The sequence below is a fragment of the Alligator mississippiensis genome, chromosome 2 (assembly GCF_030867095.1).
Source record: "Alligator mississippiensis isolate rAllMis1 chromosome 2, rAllMis1, whole genome shotgun sequence".
NCBI lineage: Eukaryota > Metazoa > Chordata > Crocodylia > Alligatoridae > Alligator > Alligator mississippiensis.
In genome coordinates this window covers 97,447,521-97,468,551 of record NC_081825.1, presented here as the reverse complement: position 1 = coordinate 97,468,551, position 21,031 = coordinate 97,447,521, and the positions used below count along the sequence as shown (strand labels likewise).

Here is a 21,031-nt window from a genome sequence, read left to right as displayed (position 1 = left end):
TGGTTTACAAATGTTAACCCATAAGAGGCCCACTAAAATGATTCAATGATAATTCCCCATTGACACCTCTTTTAAAGATATCAATTAACCAGGTTTTAATCCTTCCAACATATGCTTTATATATGTATAAAGCATATGTTGGAAGGATATATATATATGCAGTCCTAATTTTTTCAAATAAGAATGTACTGCAACACCAAGTCAAACATCTCCCTAAGTTTACTCCAGCTACACTTTTATTAGTGAATCTTGAAATCTCAGAGAATGAAGCCAGGTTGGACAAAATCCATTATCTGTAAAGCAATGTTAACTGGTTTTCATTATGAATCTTTGATTGATAAAGAATTAAAACCTGTAATCAACTTTCCATTATCCTCAAGATAGCCTGTAATTAGTGGGTCAGCTCATTATACGAGCCCTTTTGAGGCACACTCCTGGTTTTCTGAAACTTCCAGTATATGCCACTGTTTATGAAAAATTAACACCAGCAGGTCACAGATCCCCTTTGTCAACCTTTTAGCACCCTTCAGTTAACTTACTCCTAGCAGCTTTTATTTAATATTCCTTGGATGCAAACGGATTGGAAAGCATTTATCATCAATATACATTTCAAACACACCAGCCTGCTTCTTCCCCAAAACACAATACAAATGTTTATCCATCAGTTCTGCTATTTCTACACCTTCATTAACAATGGACTTCCCACTCATGCATTTAAAAGTTTCCCTATACTTCCTAACTTCTGATTTCAATTAGAAAATACTAGTTTTAAAGTTAGCTTCTACTGTAAGTTGAAATGTCCATCTAGTGTCCTCTACTAAAAAATCCCTCAACTAAGAAGCAAATTTATGGGGGAGGAGCAAGAGGTAGGGTAGAGCAGGGGAGGGGCAAAGAGGGGAGACGGCAAAGGCCAGGGAGGAAGAGGCGGTTTTCTTTTTCTATTAAAAAATGAAACACTACCTTGTAAAACCTAAGCATTGTAGCAAGCCTGCCCAACTTGTGTTTTGCTACTTGAATTTACAAGTGAGTTTAATTAACACAGAATATATAAACAAACAATGATGTTTCTATGGAAGGCAGTGAACACTTTTTTTTAAACAAATATCCCATGACATTGAGTTTATGAAGCACCCCTCACAAAGCAGGCTCTGAATGCCATAAAACATAATATAAAAAGTCAGTGTTTAAGATTAATGAAGGCTACAGCTATCAAGAAAAATGTACACTCTAGAGTAGAAACAAGATATTTTTAAAATATGAATAGCATAGGGCTAACTAAATTTAAGGCATAAATACTAGCTCGTGTCAACTTGCAACAACAATTTCCAAGCTAAACGTCAGCTTAGAGAACCTCGTATTCATGTATGTTCAGTCATTTTCTTTATTTTTCTTAAGGCATTTGCAACTATAAAGCTGATAATTCACAATTAATTACAATAAATTGTTCTAAATTAGGGAGTTAAAAGGCCAATCATTAATCTTCACAATCATTTGATGGTTAATCCATAGCCGTTTGCAATGTTTGGAAAGCATGTCTACGCACTACTAGTTAAAGACGCTTGTGAGCTAATAACTACAACATTCCCCTCTGCCATTAATTTTAACTTAATTTGACATTCAACATTTACTAATTGCCAGACAAAGATTAGCATACAAGAGAGCTAAGTTGACTAACATTTGTATTAAAACATGTAAACGTGTGTTAAGATTTAGCCTTTGTTTTTCATTATGAAGTCTGCATATTTGTGGACTGGAAGGAGGAAAGAGGTTGCTGGCTGCCAAACAAGTTAGCCAATAACACCGTATACTGCTGCTTGCCTATTGCAAACTAGTTCTCATGATGCTAATTTTATCAATAAACTGTTCATAATTCCAGCAAATGTTACTATTTTTCACCCTAATGAGAAATGTATTGACCTGTTTTTCCTCAGAGTAATGCTCACAGTTCAAAAATTGAAACACTTCTTCAATACAAGAAACAAATTATCTTTGGATGCACCAATACCAATCCCAATTTATAGTGAGCCAGAGGATGGGGTGATGGTAACTCAATTTTTGTGCATCATAACACTTTCCCCCAAAGCTAAAATCATAGTCTTATTATATGCCTTATCATACAAGAAAAGAGGAGAGATTATATTATAAACAATTTATGTTTACTTTCAAAATGCAAACAAAACATAGGACAAATGGACATATCAATCAATGTAACTCATAAAAACCTTGACTCATCTGGGAGCTAAACTTCCATGCCTCTGTTTCATTAAGTTGTTGTTCTCAGCTCCAATATTTCAAAAACAATTTGACTGGGCTGCAAACTTATTTTAATTACTCTACTATATTGTAATAAATCAGAGACTTGCATTAACCCTTAAAAATCTTTGTTTGGCACTTCAGTTATTGGTTTCATGCTTATTTCTTTGCTTAGATTTAAAATACTTCAGCAGAGCAATTTTTTTTAAATCACAAAAATGTCACAATCTTTTGGTGCAACTTTGTGGCCTACCAAGTCTTCCCAGACTTTGGGTCACAAACTCACTTCCAGCTCTGCTGTGAAGGTTTTCTTCCGTGGCCTCGTTCTCACCTCCAGAAATCTAATTTTATGCACATCAAGTCAATTTTGTAGTACGATCTAATTTTCTGTCTGGTTGGAAGGGATTATCCCTTTTTTAAAGTGTAAAAAGATACACTATTCAAATGATTTATCCAGCGGTATAACCCATTTCAAGAAAATAGCTAGGTTTTATTGTTAATTTCTTAGACACCAGTACTTTAAAAGAAGTTAACATTTTTAAACTAATTTTGTTAATGTTGATTAGGATAATCAAATATTCTTTTATGTAAATTAGTAAACAAAATTCTAAAATATATTTACACACAGATTTATCACATGATACAACTACAGTCCAGACATGGAACTATTTCTGAACCCTAATTATGAGTTATTAAAACATTTATCCATTTCTTATCTAAATATTTTTTCTTTAATTTCATACTTGGTAACATTAAGTGAATTTTTAAGTGAAACATGTTTGAAGGAATCTGAAATAATTAACAATTATTCACAATTCCCAATATTTTTAAACATTAAGATAATTTGATAGTGCATTATATTGTGTAAATCATTATATTTTTCTAAATCCTGGGGAATTTGAAAGGTCAAGAAGGCAGCTTGTCCACCATTCTTTACTTGTTTCCTATTATTAACCACAAAACCATCGGTCCTTATTACAAAGTAATAGGGCTAGACAGATTTAAGCTTAAGGTCTAGCTAACATGGCCATTATCCTTGAAAAACAAAGTTGTTCTGGATGCTTTCATAAATTTAATGCATTTTTTTAAGAAAAAAAAACATTGGGTTTGATCTAAATTACTCATTAACATTTTTATCGAACTAGGATCACATTTTAAATCAGTTTTAGATCAATCATGTTCCGCTTTCAAGAAATGGCTAAAAGATAAAATATGGAAATCAAGACAATGCTTGAGCAATACAAAACAATTCAGCTTTAAAAAGGTTACCCACACCTTTTAAATTCTGCAAGCAAAGAAACCAATGTAGTGCAATTATGCTAGAAAAGCCATTGCTGCTTATAAAGCGTTGTGCAGCTGTTGGAGGAGAGGGTTACAGTGACAAACAGCTTCCCTGCTACAAAGGTGGCAGGAAATCTATCAAACTGGACAATAAAATTGCAATTGAGTTTCTTTGGCTTTTTATAGCAGCTGCATGTATCTTGATGTGTAGCTCTGCAAAACCTATCCAATTCTGCAACACTAGTCCTTTATATACTAGTTCTTTATCAAAGAATGGTGTTATAAATTAGTAGTAAGATGGTGCAAAGGATTGCAAAAGGGATAAAATAAGTAGTAATGCTATACAATTAGAGATGAAATAAACTCAAACTGGTTATTTTCTAAGCAATATTAAAGGAAAAAATATTTTGTTCCTGTGATTTTAGGTTCAACTGTACTTTGAAAGCACACTAGAAATCAAACAAATCTGCAACACATTTAGCATCCAGCAATATCCCCACTGAATTATTTCTATACAGCATTATGAAGTCCTTTATTATAAGAACCAGCATAGTATATATAAATGGCTTTTACAATAAGTATATAGGTATATTCAAAGCAAGTAAAATTTGGGAAACTTAATTCATTACCCACTAAATATCAACAATACAAACAAGATTATTTTTAAAGCCAGTAGTAAATAATGAGTACATGTCAGTATCAGGAGCTTTTACTGGCATATGCTTACTTATATGTATTTAAATTAGACACATATTTATGAGTCATCACCTCTTTCTTTTAACCATTAGTTGCTATGTAAAATGCAACCATTACCTTTACCAAAAAAATTAACCTGAAAAAATACAAATATGTAATGCTTTTAATTAAAAAAAAGCTTTAAATTATCGTAGCAGGATTCACACCAGCTTATTTTGGGATTTTGTTTCATTTGCTGGTTTTAAACATGCCTCATTTAATCTTTGGCAACATGCATGCTTACCATGAAAACAACTCTTTACAAATAACCTTCACCAGACTCTCAGTTCTTTTCAAATTCCTTCCAAATCAGAACTCCCTTCTGTCATTTCTACATACCGTGGTAATTATCACGCTCCAACAGACTCCAGCATCACATGTATCGATGTCCCCACACTGAAAAATGGCAGCAGGGCGCTTTGAAGTAAAGCTCATTCAATGAGCTTTAGTTCGAAGTGCCCTGCTGCCATTTTTCAGCACAAGGACATGGATACACACAACGCTGCAGGCACTTTAAATTAGCAACCCTTGCCCTGCTCTTCCTCCCAAGCACATCTATAAATGCCCTAAGAATGCAGCATCATTTGAATCCTGAGTTCTTATTTTACAGTAATTTTATAACGCATTCAGAATTGAGTTTTGGACTATTTGGCCAACATGATCACCTAAAATCATCTGTCTGTTTTTTTATAAGCTCTAGATAATTTGATTAAGCATTAAAACTTTTATATAATAAGTAATTAGTGGCCACAAATCCTTTGTAGTGCTTTGATTGAAAAGCTGTTAAGTGCATGCGACTAAACCAACCATTCATTAGTAGTCACTGTACACTGATCCTTCCCTTTTTTAAAAAACTGCCTAGACTTAACAAACAACCAAACACACACACACACACACACACACACTCTAAGAACAGAATAGTAACTTAAAATCAAGTTGTTCAGAAAGTAAGGGTACCATGTCCCCCTGACACACATCAAATACAGAGGTAGATTTATACCTCTTTTCTGCTCACCCCTGGGGCAAGCAGGTGGCTGGGCCCCCAGCAAGTTACAACACTCTCAGCACATTTAAATACGTTAGGGGCCTTTTCTTTTGCCCTGGATTGCCAGTGTACAGGCCCACCTCACCCACTGCCCTTCCCAGGCATCTTTGTGCAATTATAGAAGAGCCTTGGGATAAAATAAAATCTGTTTCAAAATTCTTTGCACCTGTAATCTGTCTTTTCATTCATCGTTAGTAGGTCAAACTTTTATATTTCTCTCAAGTAGCAACATACAACAGATGATTGATACATTACATAGCTCACTAATCAGTGATCTAGAAGATAAACAAGTATGCCTGTTGTGTTCTAAATTAATTGACATTTTTGTTAGGAAAAATTCAAGGAGTATGAGGCGTTCACCTAAGGACCAAGCCATTCCAATAATGACAACTGTAACACCATACTTAAACTCACTGGTCTTTTAACTAGATTAATCATTTATTCTTGTATATACAAGTAAAATTAATCCTAGAGTAACCTTCTCTGAAATCAAAGAATAGTAGTTTTATAGCTTATGTTAGAGTCTTGCCTTTTCTTGATGGGAGCAAAGGAAATTATGTACCGCACCTTAACTGAAAGTCACTAGTAAAATCTCCTTTACTATATAAATTTATGTTGTAACAAGGCAACACTCGTGAAAAAAAATGAAGGCTGACATTTTATTCACACAGTAAGGAACTCCTCTTCCCAATCATCTAACACATTTTTAACAGCCAGAATAATCAGCCTAAACTTTGATTTCCTTAGTTCTGCTGTTTGCTTCCCTGCTTGATGATTTAAGATATTTCTATGAATAGATAAGGTGCGCCACCTTGTGTTTAAAAATGTCACACTGTTAATACATGGAAATCTAGCACTAAAACTCCAACAAAACACTCCTGAAAATTGATGAACTTAAGACAGTTAAAAACACCAGCTTACAGTAAAAATGAATACCATCAAGCTGTGAGCAGCAAAAAATGATTTTGTGTTTCATGTGCTCTGACAGTCTCTCAGTTTCCAATACACAGTGAATAATGCATTGAAGTATATGCCATCCCCAATTCTTCTAGCCAGTACATTTTTATTTAATCAGAATATTTACATTCAAACACATTGCTTGACTCAGCATTTAAACGCTCCTAATAACAGAAGACAATAAAACACAAATTTTCCAAAATATATTTCCTTAAACACTCACCTTTGAATGTGTGATTGAGAGCGTATCCACCCAAACACGCCAGCCACCCCACTCATATTTGATTGCATGATAAAGCAAGATTCGGAATATGGCATACACCATTTCAGTTATCTTCAGCTCTTCAGAATTCTTAGGATTAAAATAACAAAGGGAAAGCATCCACTCCTGCCACACTGAGCACTGCAGCAAACTCCTGCAAAATGTATGCATGGGCTGTTCAATCAGATCTCAGAGGTGTGCAAACATATTAAAACATATGAACTTAGCTAAAGTTTTAAGGATTACATAACAGCAGGTAAGGAATTTAGTAAATGTAAAAACAGCGCAATATACAAGTTTCTCTAGCATTAAATGTAGAAGCCTAATGGAGTAGAGCAATTTCTTAAACTGCAAGAGATATGGACATAACTGCTGAATAAGCCTATTTTAGCGTCCTTCTAATTTCTAATAGAAGACAATTTTGTAGTACACCATTATTTACACGTCATATTTGTTATGCACATGATGAACCATCTTACCTCCTGTTTTCTCTGCTGTTATTAAAAAGTTTAATCATGTCCGAGAGAAAGGCTCTACGGACCTCCAGGGTTTCCGGACATTGGGGAGAATTACGTAGCAGGGTCGCAATTACTTTCAGTACCTCTGTAAAACAACTCACTAGTAAATAAAAACCACAAGTAAAGCATGTCAAGTGTTATTAACCAACAGGAAATTTCTTTATTCAGATAATCATTTAATGAGAAGCTAATTCATATAAAATATATTCTTCTAACTAGAAACAAAAAGGATCTGGGAAGGCAGGTGGAAAGAGGCAAGACAAAGGAAGGGAATATTTGTGTGGGGAAGACAAAGGTGAAATTTATTACTCCCTTATTCCAAGACTTCCATAAACATTCACTTTGAATGGGATTTTCAAATGTGCAAGTTGAAACCAAGAGTTATGTAAAACATCAAACTAGCAAGACTCCAGTTTAATAAGAAACACCAAAGGTGACTATCTCACAAATGCCTGCTTTAAAATAAATATAACTGTTTACCAAGTCTCCGTCAGAAATACATTCTTTAGAAGACCAGGAACACACAACCTGATGAACCAGGTTATAAAATAAAAATAAAAAGCCAGGTACATTCTAGGTTTATCGCTTCAAATATGAACAATATAAAATTTAAAGAAAGATCCTAAAAAAATTTTTTAAATAGGTAAAGAAATAAACTTGAAAACATTTTGTCTCCATGCTATAATGGTTCAAGTCTCCTCTGTGTACACATCACTTTATACCCTACTGTTTGAAGAGGCAAAAATACACAAGACATTCCACTCTGGAGGAAGCAAGACTGATAGAAAACACTTTGCCGCTTTAAGAAAAAACAATTAATTCTGCAAACTGACAGTGTCAGAATTTAGGCCCATGCCATAAAATATAAGCAGTGACCTCCTGAGCATACGCTGAAAGAATTCACCCTTCCTAGCATACCCAGGAGATTCCAGACTCACATGTAACAACCATATGAGCAAAGCTAACCATTGCAGGGATTCTATTAGATTGAATGAAATGAAATTATAGGGAGTTTGAAGTAGGACTCACTACCCATTTTAATTCCTTCAACAGAAAATCAGCTTTCTGTCCTTATGTTGACATTATCTATCTAGAAGTACCTTCAAGCACAAGTTTCTCTCCCTCCATATCTATTTCTCTAACCCTAAAATGTAGAATGTAACTTCGCAATCCATTTTGACTTTGAAAACAAAAATTTATATGTTTCCATAAAGAATTAAATACTGGAACACTACACTGTATTACAAAGAGACTGTATTCAGAAAAAAAGATGTGTATACAAGTTCATAAGAAAACTGAAGTATCAAATTAGGAATTTTCTCCTCCAAAGAAAGTTAGCCCAAACAAAATCATGAGCAAATACATTTTTCCATTCTAGATCTGGTGTTTTTGCATTGAGAGTAATTTAAAATGAAGGTTACTTCCATACTTCATGTAATTTAGTCTGACATTAATAAATAATGTAATCAGAATTGTGCTGGAAGGTGTACATGTATTATATCAAAGTACCCTGTGCATGGAAGTCTAGAAAATCCATTTCATGGCACCACTACATGACCAAAAAGGGTCACTACTAAATTACATATACATTTACACACACAAAACATCTTTCAAAAAACTGAAGACACACTTCCTAATTAGCTCCAACTAAACATACATCATCTCTTCTCTTGCATGAATGACTGTATAAAAAAGATCAGAATTCAGTCTGCTGGACATAATAAGATGTTATGGGTTTTTTTCCAATTAAAACAGGCATTTCAGTGCAATTACATAATTTATAAAGGCATATATATAATACTTACGAGGATTTTCTATCTTCACTGTTGAATCTGGGTCAGGATGCTGTTTATGTATAACTTGAGTGCAAATCTGTTCTGTAAGAATCTATCAGGATGATAGAAATTTTTTTTTTAAAAAAAAGCTTAGCAGATAATTTGATAGGAGGTTAGACTGCCTCCTTCCTATCGGCCCCATGAAAAATTCAGCTTAGCACTAATATTATCCAAGCTTTTTTGTTCTATTTGCTCATAATTTACTTTAAAAAAAAATCTTACTATGATCATTAATTTTGGCATTCTCTCACAAAATAGTATTTCAACTTATTGGAGATCCTCAAATTTTACCACAACAACAATTTTAAGTTACATTTTATGGGAGCAAGATTCAAAATACGTGAAAAAAAAACTGGTTGAACAACTGAACTTGCCTATTATTGAAAATGGTTCACAATGCAGTATATTTTCAAGTGAAGCAAAACTTCCAAAGAAGTAATCTTCAAAAACCTTAATTGTAACACTAGCTAGGTTTCTAGTGTCATCTGGAACATATCAACACAAACATGCAAGCAATTTTATAACAATGTCTTCCAAGTAATTAGGAAGATTGGATTCTAACTACAGTGTATTTACTACCTCAAATAGAACATTGTATGTGGTCATGCTGATTAAGGTTGTCTGAAGCATCAGCCTTTCAGCCAGCAAAGAGAATAATCCATGTCCAAGCATGATTTCAGTATTTCTCCTACAGTAATATAGAAAGACAGATAAAATACAAAAATGTAGGTCTATCACTTGCTAGGCATGTAAACCGTGTCTTTTTTTTAAGCATTTCCATTTGGAGAGGTAGGAGGTAGACTCCTACATAGCAAAGACCAACACACACTTACAACTGATGGATGAGTAAAATTCCTGAAAGGTTTGGTGTCTCATCTTGAGACATGTGCCTCTTTCCATACTTGTGTGACAAGTTCCTGTGACCTCTCAGGTGCCCAAAGAGCTGGAGCTGAACCTTGGGGATCCCTTGATAATGATACAAGAAACAGTGCATCCATGCCCTTTCATCTTACTAGAACTAACTGACCATGTATGGTAGCTGTTAATTATGTTATTGATAACTGTAGCCAATTTTACCAGTAATCTGGCTAGTGGATATAGATGTCATTCTGCTTACAACTGAAGAACTTCATAATTTCCATAATCAACATGAGATGGAAAATCCTAAATACTGTATCCACTTCCAAAATGTGAGCCCTAATTACAGACAGCTGTCTATAGGCTAACTGATACCAGATGGCTGAGTACACGTGCTTGCCAGTTTCAGTGTAAAAGAAGGGGGAAAGGGGAAAATAATTTTGGTAAAATATTAAGGATAAGCAAGAGTTAGCAAAACTTCACTCAGTGTAGATGCCTTAAAAAAAAAAATCACCTACTTCATTCACTCTCACTAAAAATTAGCAAGATCATCCAAACGACCATTTACAAAAAGTGTTTCTCTCTACTTCACAGGTTTATAATGAACAGCTGAGTATTTGGGATCTCAACCAAGACAACCTCACCTTGTAAGAAAGGCCTTTACCTTGGCTATGTATTAAATTATGTGATAGGTCAGGGACATAACAAAAGTACTTGGTTGCAAACATTCAATTTTGGCCCATTTTAATAAGATAAAAACCACTTAGAAAACTTTAGCTTAAACTGAGTCCAAGCTGAATAATACTGGCTATTAATATCACTATTCCAGTTAGTACATTTTTACTTTCCATGTATGGTAGTTTATTGTAAAAACCTAAACCTATAAACAGGTATACCAAAGCATCAGCAACCTGGACCAAAAAGCTTCTAGCAATTTATAAAGCTTCTAGCAATGACTTGACACAGGCTCCCGATACTGCTATCATTCCACTATATCAGAGATAGATTAGAAAGAAACCAATGTAATGACATTTATAAAAGGAAAATTTCTCCTTCTGTGTAGTTTCTATTCTAGCTGTGTGCCAGCATAACACTAAACAGTAATTAAAGCAACGCATTCTGAAACGTGCTCATTTTCTTCAGTTCTAAACCAATACTTACTTGGGAGCAAGGTGTTTTAAGAAGTAGCCCAACACTTTTAAAGCTTGCACCCTGATTCCTTCACTTTTTGAAGCTAAAAGTTTGTAGACAACCCTAAATGAGAAAAAGGAAAAACAATCACAAGTTAGCTTGAAATAGTTGAAGCTAACTAAATGATAGGTTCTAAAATTCAAAGTTAACCAAAGCATACGGCAAACAAAATTTCACCTTAGGTTAATAAACTTTGGAAAGATGACGTAGCATTATGCAGTATTTTACTAAGTCCAATTTTAAAAATTATACTTGGAAATTCTGAATTCCGTTAAAAAGTCCTGAAAATATACCTTTTTTTTTTTTTAAATTACAGTTTTTCTAGAAAGGTCACTAATTCCAGTACTCAGGTCTTCAGCTGATTTCACTCAGGAAAGCAAACAAATAACTGTTTTTCTGTCAAAGCAACTCTATAAAGAGCAGCTGCAAAAAAGCCTCAATTTGGTACATGGATGGACATTTACTATCAGTATTAATATATGACATTTTTGTCCCTGGCTAATCTTCTATGACAGTTTTCAGAAGAAGAGGAAGGGACCACAGTAGCTGGCATTATTTTCATTTCACTCGTATTGGTTTCTGCCCTTGAGATTATTAAATAGAAAAAGGTTAATGTAAAAACATATTGCAATCTTAGCAGAGCTGTCTTGTGTACAAAATTTTTCAGGCATACATGCTCCCCTTATTTCTAGAGAACTGACAGCATTATTCCTGTCATTTGATCTTTCTTTAGTTTATGTTAGCACTTAACATAAGGAAATTCCTATCAGGTTGGGAACATGCATTGTACCTTGCAATAATTTGCACAAAGTAAAAAGGCTGGTTGGCACTGAACCAAACACTATTTGTTAAAAACTGACAATTAGAAACAACAATATGATAACAGACTGATGGAAACCTTATGTCTATTGTTTCCAAGTATTACACAGGAACAGATATCCATACTTCAATTTGTTATTCAAAATTCTGACAGAATAGTGAGTGTTATTTGTTTTCCTATCTCAGCACAGAACCATTGCCCTAGCATATTGCAAGAGACCATGTATAGCATCCAGATAGGCTACAAACTGAGGAAATTGAGTACTTTATTCCATTTTTAACTATGAAAAAAGTTATTTTCTTCTTAAATTGAGAGAGTTGCACAGAAAAAAGCCATAAGACCATAAAATTACAGTTGCTCTGTCCAGGCACCCTGTTCAAGAAATGCCAGCTGCAACCTGAATTCAGCCTACCAGAATAAGTACATTAGGATATGTGCTTTCACCATATTATTTAATTATTTTTCTACACTGGACTCTGACTTAATTCAGTATCAGTGTATGTTATTCACTTATTCAGTATCAGTGTATTGGTATGAACACAAATAGCACTGCTTCTCATCTTGGTAATGTAGGTCTGGTCCATCCCTTACATACTGCACCATCCAAGAAGTGTACTGGTAACAGATCTATACACTGGCTTTTCCATTGTCCTCATTGCTGCAGTAGTTTTATGAATCATACAAATTACTGAAGTTAATTTTTACAGCACCTCTATAGTCTTTATTTCCCCATTTTGCAGACAAGGGACTAAGAGCAGCAACTCAACAAGGCCTAGTGTCCTCATACGTGCTCTATTTCATACACCTATCACATTACTTTTTAGCAAGTGATTCGCTCTTCATATGGAGAAAAAACAGCCCTTATTTATGTGTAACTGCAAATACTCCACCTTTCTGCCAGTCAAGCCAGAGGTTCCTCAAACTAGGGATATAAAAGTGAGAAACACAACTAGTGACAACCTCCAACAAGTCTGGTCTAGGTGACTTGCCTAGCATCAGAGGGATTCTGATAGAAACAGAGAATCCAATTCTGCAAGCACCACTCTAATGCCATCAAGATGAGACCATCCTTTTCCTCCTTGCAACCACCCAGCTCACCCACTAGACACTTTCTAACTTCTGCAGGAATGCTGCAGTCAACAACATATTTTGCTACACAAATTTGGTATCTTAAAGCATATGAACAAGACAGCCGAATTAAGCTTGCATAGGAAACCTCAGTCCTGGCATGCCCTAACTTCCAAGAGCTTGACTCTACAATACATCATGTTGGTCCATACTAACCACTATGCAGGTTATCAATAAGATTAAAAGCTTGAGAGCCACAATACAGATCTCTACCACTTCAACTAATGGAGCAACTGGCAGAAGTTATAAATTAAAATTGTAATCTCAAGGAGTGTATTTTTTCCTCATCTGCATCAGTTTAGGAAACACTGGGGAGATACTTCACCATGCAATCCTACAGGTAAGGAATCGGACTATATTGTTTCTCCCATCTTTTAAACATTGCTTGGAATATTTCAGCCACATTTACATCATTACTAAGCTTCTTCATACCCATAACAAATTCAAATATAATTTTATTAATCTCTGTTTCATCTTTTATTAACAAGGTTTTATTTGATTAGTGAAAGGTCCAAGCACTGGCCTAATTGCATTACTGTAAGAAATACTGAAGACAATATATTATTTAATAATGTATACTCTAAAGCCTTAATAATGATGTAAAACATGCAGTGGAGCTCAGCTTTTACTAACTACTTTTATTATCGGTACCTTGAGGCTGCTCCTTTATCTAAGTGAGCACAGTGTCATCATCAACATCCTCATCATGTACATTCAACCCATTTAATTCTGGCTTGGTTTGCTCTTTAGTATTGAACCGGCCTTTTGAATTTATGCCAATCCTACCTAAATGAGCTAAGCTCTTAAATTTTTTTTAATGATTATTTAATTCCTTAATGTTCCATGAAATTATATTAATTACAAGAGTACAAATAGAGTCTCACACAGTGTGTACAAGTAATGATGTACCCTTTGTCAAGAAACGTTTTCCTGCAAAGCTTTTGAAAATCAGTTTTGAAAGATTCAGAAGCATTTCCACTAATTTAAAAAAAGGTCATGTTTTTGGACTTTTTAAGTTAACATAAAATTGATAATTATGACCTGGTTGTTGATATATTGAAGGACAGAAAATAAGGAAATACGTTTTAACTACCCAAGCCTTATCTTTCATTCCATGTCAAATGCCTTGGCTGTAGTGGCCCCAAATATGCAATCCACCCACCCAAGATAGGAAAATAATCCCCTCTTCTCCTCTGACGTTAAATGGCTTTATCCTGGGTTAAATGGCAGGAAGAGCACTTGTAGAATGAAACCAGTAAGCAACAAAAGTTCAACTAAGCACAGAAGGTGAGGGGAAATATCACTGTCTACTTTACTCCATGTTCTGGCAGATCAAAATTTACAAATTTATCCTGTATCACAGGAAATATTCTGCTTCCATGTAATCAGGTATTTTAGCTGGTATATGTATTTTCTTATTTTATTTCTTGTAATGAAAGGAAATATAAGGAATTTAAGGGAAAAAACACCCGAATACCTGTAAGCCTTTGTCCAAAAACATGCATTTTTATTTTAAACTTGGAGAGAAAAATATTTTAACTACATTTTCTAAAAATTCTTTTAGAAAAATTTCATAAAACACATAACCAAGCTGTTAAGTAATTGAAGACAGTACAGGAGTAAGGAATATAACAAATGAGACAGGAAAACAAAGCAGTATCTCACTGTAGACTTGTTATTCATACTGATTTGCCCATATGCTAGTGTAAAAAAAAGGAAAATGTCTATTGCCAGTTGTTAAATAAAAACAAATGTATTACACCAGAGAGATTCAACATGACACTCAAATACTTCACTATTTAGGAGTTTATTAGTTTCCAATTGCGTAACACATTACCATACAAATGAAGCCAAAGCTGAGGAAAACAGGTAACAAACTAGCAGTAAAAATGGGGGAGGAAACAATTGTAGACATGACTGGACATCTCCCGAGGAAAGGAAACTGTAAAAATTCTGTAATCCAGGGTTAACCAGTAGGTGTGACAAAATGCATGAGCTGAGAACATGCCTTTATATAACAAAACAATTACTGCTCCAGGTACCCTTCTAGGACTAGGTCTTATTCAGGTCTGTATGCTCACACTTTCTCAGCGATATTCTCAAGAGATTAATTTTAAATTAGAAAAGTTAAAAAGTGTAGCCATCCACTAAGAGGTACAAAGTGAAATCAAAACTGTAATTTAATGTTTTTCCTAAAAAATTTTCTTCTCTCTTTTACTAGAACATTACAGCCTCTTTCCCAAACTACTCCTATTCACTCATAATGGCATGAAATTATACTTAACACACTGGGAATGGTCCACATGTAGACCCACAGCTTGTAAACAGTGTGTTGTACACCACAAGGTGAGAAATAAAATTTCAAAAAAGCTTCTCAGTAAAATCCCACAAATGCCATACCTACAGGATTTGGGGGGAGGGGGGAGCAGAGGAGGAAGGGTTAACGTGGCCATGTACAGACATTCAGTTTCTCCTGGGACAGTGGGACAGTCACTACGCTCCCAGGAAAAACTGTAATTGTACAGATATTCAGGATTTTTTTCCCCCAGAGCAATAATGGCCACTACAGGAGAAACCAAGGTACAACCGAGATTAAATTACTCCAAGCAGAGTTTTCTCCTGGGAAAGAGAAAATCTGTAAATGTTCTCTTCTGAGACAAACTAAAATACAGTCCTCCAGCATCCCAGGTAACTTTGTTCCTAGCTTGCTCCCTCCACCCTCTCCTAGGAGACACTGCATAGCTCAAGCTGGACTGTGCTGCTCCAGCCAAACAGAAAACAGAAAACACCTCCTTAAAATATGGGTTACTTTCAATTTGTGCTGCAGGGAGACACAGACTGCCCTGTGCATTGTACTACAGGAAGACACAGCAGTCTGTGCGTCTGAGTCAGCCAATCACGGGTGACCTATGCACTGCTGCCATCCGTCTCTGGGGCAGACTAAGGGAGCCTGAAGACCACACAGATGTGTGCACAGGGGCTCCATCACTGGACAGTGTCAACACTGCAAGCTCTCAGGGGCTCAGTATTTGCATGTCTGTTCAGGCACAGCTGGGTAAGTTTTACCAAGAAAAACAACCTGGGAGAATTATCCCAGATCATGTCTATGTGTGCATAAAGCCAAAGATCAGAAGAAACCACTGGTGACCAAGTTTAGCTGATATTCTCTCACAATTATCAGCTTAATAAGTCTACCAAGAAAATAAAGCTGGAGATAGGAAGTTAAATATAGACTACCTCAAACTGACTACTCCTTCTTTAAGATTGAAAATCTTAATTTAGTTTAGGTCCTACTTAGTATATAGGAAGTATTTAAAAAATAAATTCATTGTCACCTCTTCTCAAGAGAACATGTGGGTACAGATTCACTCAAAAGGAGCTTGAGGTCACAGTACAAGTGCAGAAAAGAACTCTTTAGCTTATGTGAGAATTATGGTGAGCAACAACACAGTCAAAATGCTGTTCTCTTTTGCCTACTTACACAGTTTAACTTACCGTAATCCATTCCTTTGATCAAAAGCAGGAATCATAGAACTGGGATGCTCTGACATCAGAGCAACAAGCAACTGCAGGACATCCATTAAATTGTCATCCTGTTAAAATAAACAAACAACCCAAAAACAAAACGTTAATATAAAAAGTAACAATATAAAAATATTAGATTAGAATATTACTCAAAAATTTCAGTCCTTGTAAATAGTTCAGTGATAATCCAGTCCTAGGCCAAAGAAGTTCTTCAGGCAGCTGGTTGTAACCTATCAAGCTGGGCCAGTGAGTCAGATTAGGACCCAAAGAACTTGGACGGAATCAAAGAAGCTATGAACATGAGAAACAAGGGTGGGACACCAAGAGAGAGTACTAAGCAGCAAGAATGCTACCAGTTAGTTACTTCAAACTTCTGTGCTCTACACAACTGGTTTAATTCTACAAACACATTATTTTGGGCAGTGGGAAATCAGAGAATGGAGTAAGTGGCAATTCCTCCCACACACATGCTCATGTATAAACACATTTCTCTTTTATGGAGTACATTTTTCCAGGGATGCAGTCTAAGGAACCACAAGCAATAGTTAAGGAGGGTAACTGAGACTAACTGTTCACCTAGCAAAGGTTTTTAGCAGCATTAGTTTGAATTATATCTATTTAACATCAATTTATGAAATTTCTTTAAGTAAACTGTTTACTATTCAAAAGTGACTTATAAAGACTTAAACGCAACTTTCATACCCTTTTCTCACTGTTTATGACATATAAAGTGATCTTAAAGTTTGTGGTTGATTTTACTTATTAGGCCCCCTCTACACATGCAAGTAAAGGTGAAATGGTACCCAATGCGTGCTTCGTACAATTGTGCCTCCTGCCATGCCCCACATGAATGGCAAGGGTGCCTTGGTAAACAGTTGTTCACAGAGGCTTTGATGTATTCCCCTGATGTAGCAGTAAGCTGCTACCAAGTCCCCTTCCAGCCTTTTCTTTTTTAGGCTGAAGAGTCCCAAGTCCTTCAGCCTTTCCTCGTATGGCTTGCTTTGCAAGCCTCTGATCACATGGGTGGCTCTTCTCTGGACTTTCTCAAGCTTTTCCACATCCTTGTTGAAGTGCAGTGCCCAGAACTGGATGCAGTACTCCAGCTGCGGTCTCACCACTGCTAAATAAAGTGGAAGAATCTCTTCCTTGGTTTTGCCTGAGATGCACTGGTTGATGCATACCCAGAGTACTTTTTTCCCTGCTGGCTCTTATTCATACTTTGGTCTATTATTAGCCCTAGATCCCCTTTCAGTCATGGTGTTAGTCAGTTCAAAGTGATTCTTCCACTTTACTCAGCATTGGTGACACCTCTGTTGGAGTACTGTGTCCAGCTCTGGGTGCCACACTTCAACAAGGATGTGGGAAAGCTTGAGAGTCCAGAGACGAACCACCCATATGATCAGAGACTTGCAAGTCAAGCCATATGAGGAAAGGCTGAGGGACTTGGGACTCTTCAGCCTAAAAAAGAAAAGGCTGGAAGTGGACTTGGTAGCAACTTACTGCTACATAAAGGGAATACATCAAGGGCTCAACGAGCAACTGTTCACTAAAGCACCCTTGGGAAAAACCGGAAGCAATGGCTACAAACCCCTGGAAGACCATTTCAGGCTTAATATTAGGAAAAACTTCTTCACAGTCAGAGTATCCAGACTTTGGAATAAACTCCCTCCAGAGGTGGTGCAATCACCTACCCTGGGTATCTTCAAGAGGAGACTGGATGGTCACCTCGCTGGGTCACCTGACCCCAGTTGTCTTTCCTGCCTAGTGCAGGGGGGCTGGACCCGATCGTCTTGCGAGGTCCCTTCCAGCCCTTACAATCTATGAATCTAAGAGTTGCGTTAATGGAATCATGCATTAGATCCAATTGCATCTTACTGCCTGTGCAGGGGGAGCCCAATCCTGGGCTCCCCCTGCACCAGCAAAAAAAGCATGCTCCCTTGGCTGGGAGCCCCATGCACCCACTTGAGGGGCTCCCAGCCACAGGGGGGGCCCCATGTACCTCCAGGGCAAGGAGGTTGCAATCTCCCCACGCTGCAGATGCATGAAACCCCTGGGGCAAAAGGATCGCCACTATGGCTAGTCTGTCTGCCCCAGCAGTGCAAGAAACCCCTGGGGCTAAAGGATTACCCTTGTGTCATTCCTCTGGCCCCGGGGGTTTTCTGCATCCCCAGGGAGGGGGAAAAAAAATCACCCCTGAAACAATTCTCCAGCCCCAGGGGAAATCATCCTGCAGCAACACTCTGGCCCCACGGAGGTTCCTGTTCCCTGGAGACCTAGGGATCAAGGCAGCCACGATCTCCAGGACCCAGAGGTTTCACACACTCCTGAACCCTGGGGGATTGAGGCTGCCTTGATCCCCAGGGCTTCACACTAGACATGGTGCATTGCTGTGGGTCGGAACCCTGTCAGCTGATACTGCTACACATGCAAATTAAAGCTCAATAGCAACCAACTATAAAGTTAGTACACATTTTAGAGGTCTAGCTTTATAGCTGGTTGGAGCACCTTGTTGTGTGATAGCTTCTATGTACATATAGCTGGTCTCTAGGTAATTGCTTAACCAATTAATTTCACAATACCTGTAACATGTAGAGGGGGTCTTAGAAACACAGACATAATACAACCTTAAAGCATTCAGTCACCTGAAGGTGCTGTTATATTGAATCACAGATTCAATGACTACCCCAGTGAAGAAGGCAGGGCTATTTTCATTTAGAGTATTTTGAAAACTATCGCCTTTGTTTCTAAAAACACCTATGTACTGTCATCACCAAAATTCAGTGCTTCTGCCTGCTTCAGTTGAGAGAGTAGTCCGCTGTGTTAGTCTGAAGTAAGTCAGAAGGCAGGGTACATATTCACCTTTATAGATTAACTAAGCTATATAGAGAGAGAGTACAAGCCTTCATGTTTCAGCTTTGAACATAGAAACCATTTGGTCTGATCAAATAAAAAAAAAAGAGACAGATTACTACCTTCTCTTTTCAAAGAAGGCTATGTAAGGCTTTTGTAGATCTGGGTTAATCTCAATTTGTTGCCAAGATTGTCACTTCCTATATCCCTGAGAAGGGAAAAGGACTGGAAGACATGCTTGTTGTGCAGCCAAGCACATGACCTAGAACCAATCCAGACTAAGGAATAAATATAGGTGTAATATTCAAAAGAAAAAGAAATCTGTAATGCTTGAAGTAGATTCAATTAATTCCTTATTTTCCTCATTTCAAGCACCCTTGAAAAGAGATTAGATCACTTAGATTTATGTCCCCATTTCCCTGGTCTTTGATGTTACATCTGGCATAAACTGCCTTTTCCTGGTACTAAAATATGAAGATGCAGATGTATCAATGGTAACCAACATTTTCTCCCAATTAAGATTACAAGCTCCCCTTACACTTCATTAACATCTTTATTTTTAATTCACATTTTCAATGTATTGCTTTATTTAAGAAGCAAAATAAAAGGGAGGTAAGAAATAAAATTGAAAATATTATTTAGACAGAATAAAACATGCTTTTTTAAAAGTCAGTCTCACCATCTGTTTTTCTGCTTGGTAAATCAGTTCACAGAAACTATTTTGACTCAACTAGCTTAATGAACTTCAATCTACTATTGAACATAGTGCTTAAATCACAGCAAGATATTGGTAATTCAACATACTATATTGCAGCTTTGAACAGTATTTGTTATTTCTTCCTGTAGAGCCATCTTGTGGCAAGAGAAGATATTTTTTATTAGAAAATAGTGAGGATAGTTTGCTTCCCAATCATGAACAACACGAACAAAAAAGCAAGATAAGAATTACCTCGTGAATAGTGAGTAGATAATTGAGGATAGCCTGCAATTCATCTTCTTTCACTCCATGATCCTTAAAAATTAAAATTAAAATGCGTTTCTAGTATCTTTATATTAAAGTAAAACAATAAAGAAAGCAGTAAGCAAAACATGGTCATATACAAAGTAAGAGACATATAAGGCAGATTAATTTTTAAATGCATCTAAAGTGCTACCACAATTTCTAAGGTAACAGTTTCTGAACTAAAAACTCAAACAAATGCTTCAAAATTGCACAAACAAAAAAAATGGAGTGCAACATAAAAAAAATGAACAAAGAGGTGAAATACTATTAAACTATCACTGGTACAGTGAAGAGCTGGGAATTTCCTATCTACTCTCTCATAACAGAAGAGCAAGAGGAACACACTAGGAAATTAACAGACAGATTTAAAGGAAAAAACTTTTTCATACAATGCATAATTAACTTGCAAAACTCACTTCCCTAAGATGTTGAAAGAAACCATTAGACACATAATAGGCAAAGCTAGTAGTGATCCCTATAATTAAATGCTGCCATTTTTGACTGCTTGTACCAGGGGTGCAAAAGATATGGCCCTATCATCCAGCTAGTGGTGCTGCCTGTGGGTCTCAGACTGACCCTAAGCATCCCATACCACATGTGTCAACCTCAATCGCATGGCCTGCATGCAGTGTGCAGAGCTTGTCTAGTGCAGGCTGCACACAGCATGAAGGCTAGAGCTGGCACAAGTGCTATAGACTAGCTCCACATACCTCATGGGGTTGGGATTACTTGCTAGATACAGCCCCAGGGGCCAGTGTGGGGTGCATGCT

At 36.5% G+C, this 21,031-nt stretch overlaps 1 protein-coding gene across 9 annotated transcripts in view; it reads right to left on the bottom strand.

The window, feature by feature from the left end:
• The window catches only part of LRBA (LPS responsive beige-like anchor protein), a 611,727-nt gene that overhangs the window by 486,014 nt on the left and 104,682 nt on the right, over positions 1-21,031 (bottom strand). For 5 of the 9 annotated variants that reach the window (XM_019481504.2, XM_019481508.2, XM_019481505.2 and 2 more), the window contains exons 16-22: positions 20,208-20,270; positions 16,379-16,476; positions 10,906-10,998; positions 9,466-9,574; positions 8,857-8,938; positions 7,013-7,151; positions 6,495-6,687 (exon numbers count right to left, since the gene is read on the bottom strand). In XM_019481504.2, coding sequence (XP_019337049.1) covers positions 6,495-6,687; positions 7,013-7,151; positions 8,857-8,938; positions 9,466-9,574; positions 10,906-10,998; positions 16,379-16,476; positions 20,208-20,270 — 777 coding nt within the window. The remainder of the gene's footprint in view (positions 1-6,494; positions 6,688-7,012; positions 7,152-8,856; positions 8,939-9,465; positions 9,575-10,905; positions 10,999-16,378; positions 16,477-20,207; positions 20,271-21,031) is intronic. The other 4 variants (XM_019481507.2, XM_014593717.3, XM_059721986.1 and 1 more) reach the window with 1 other exon arrangement.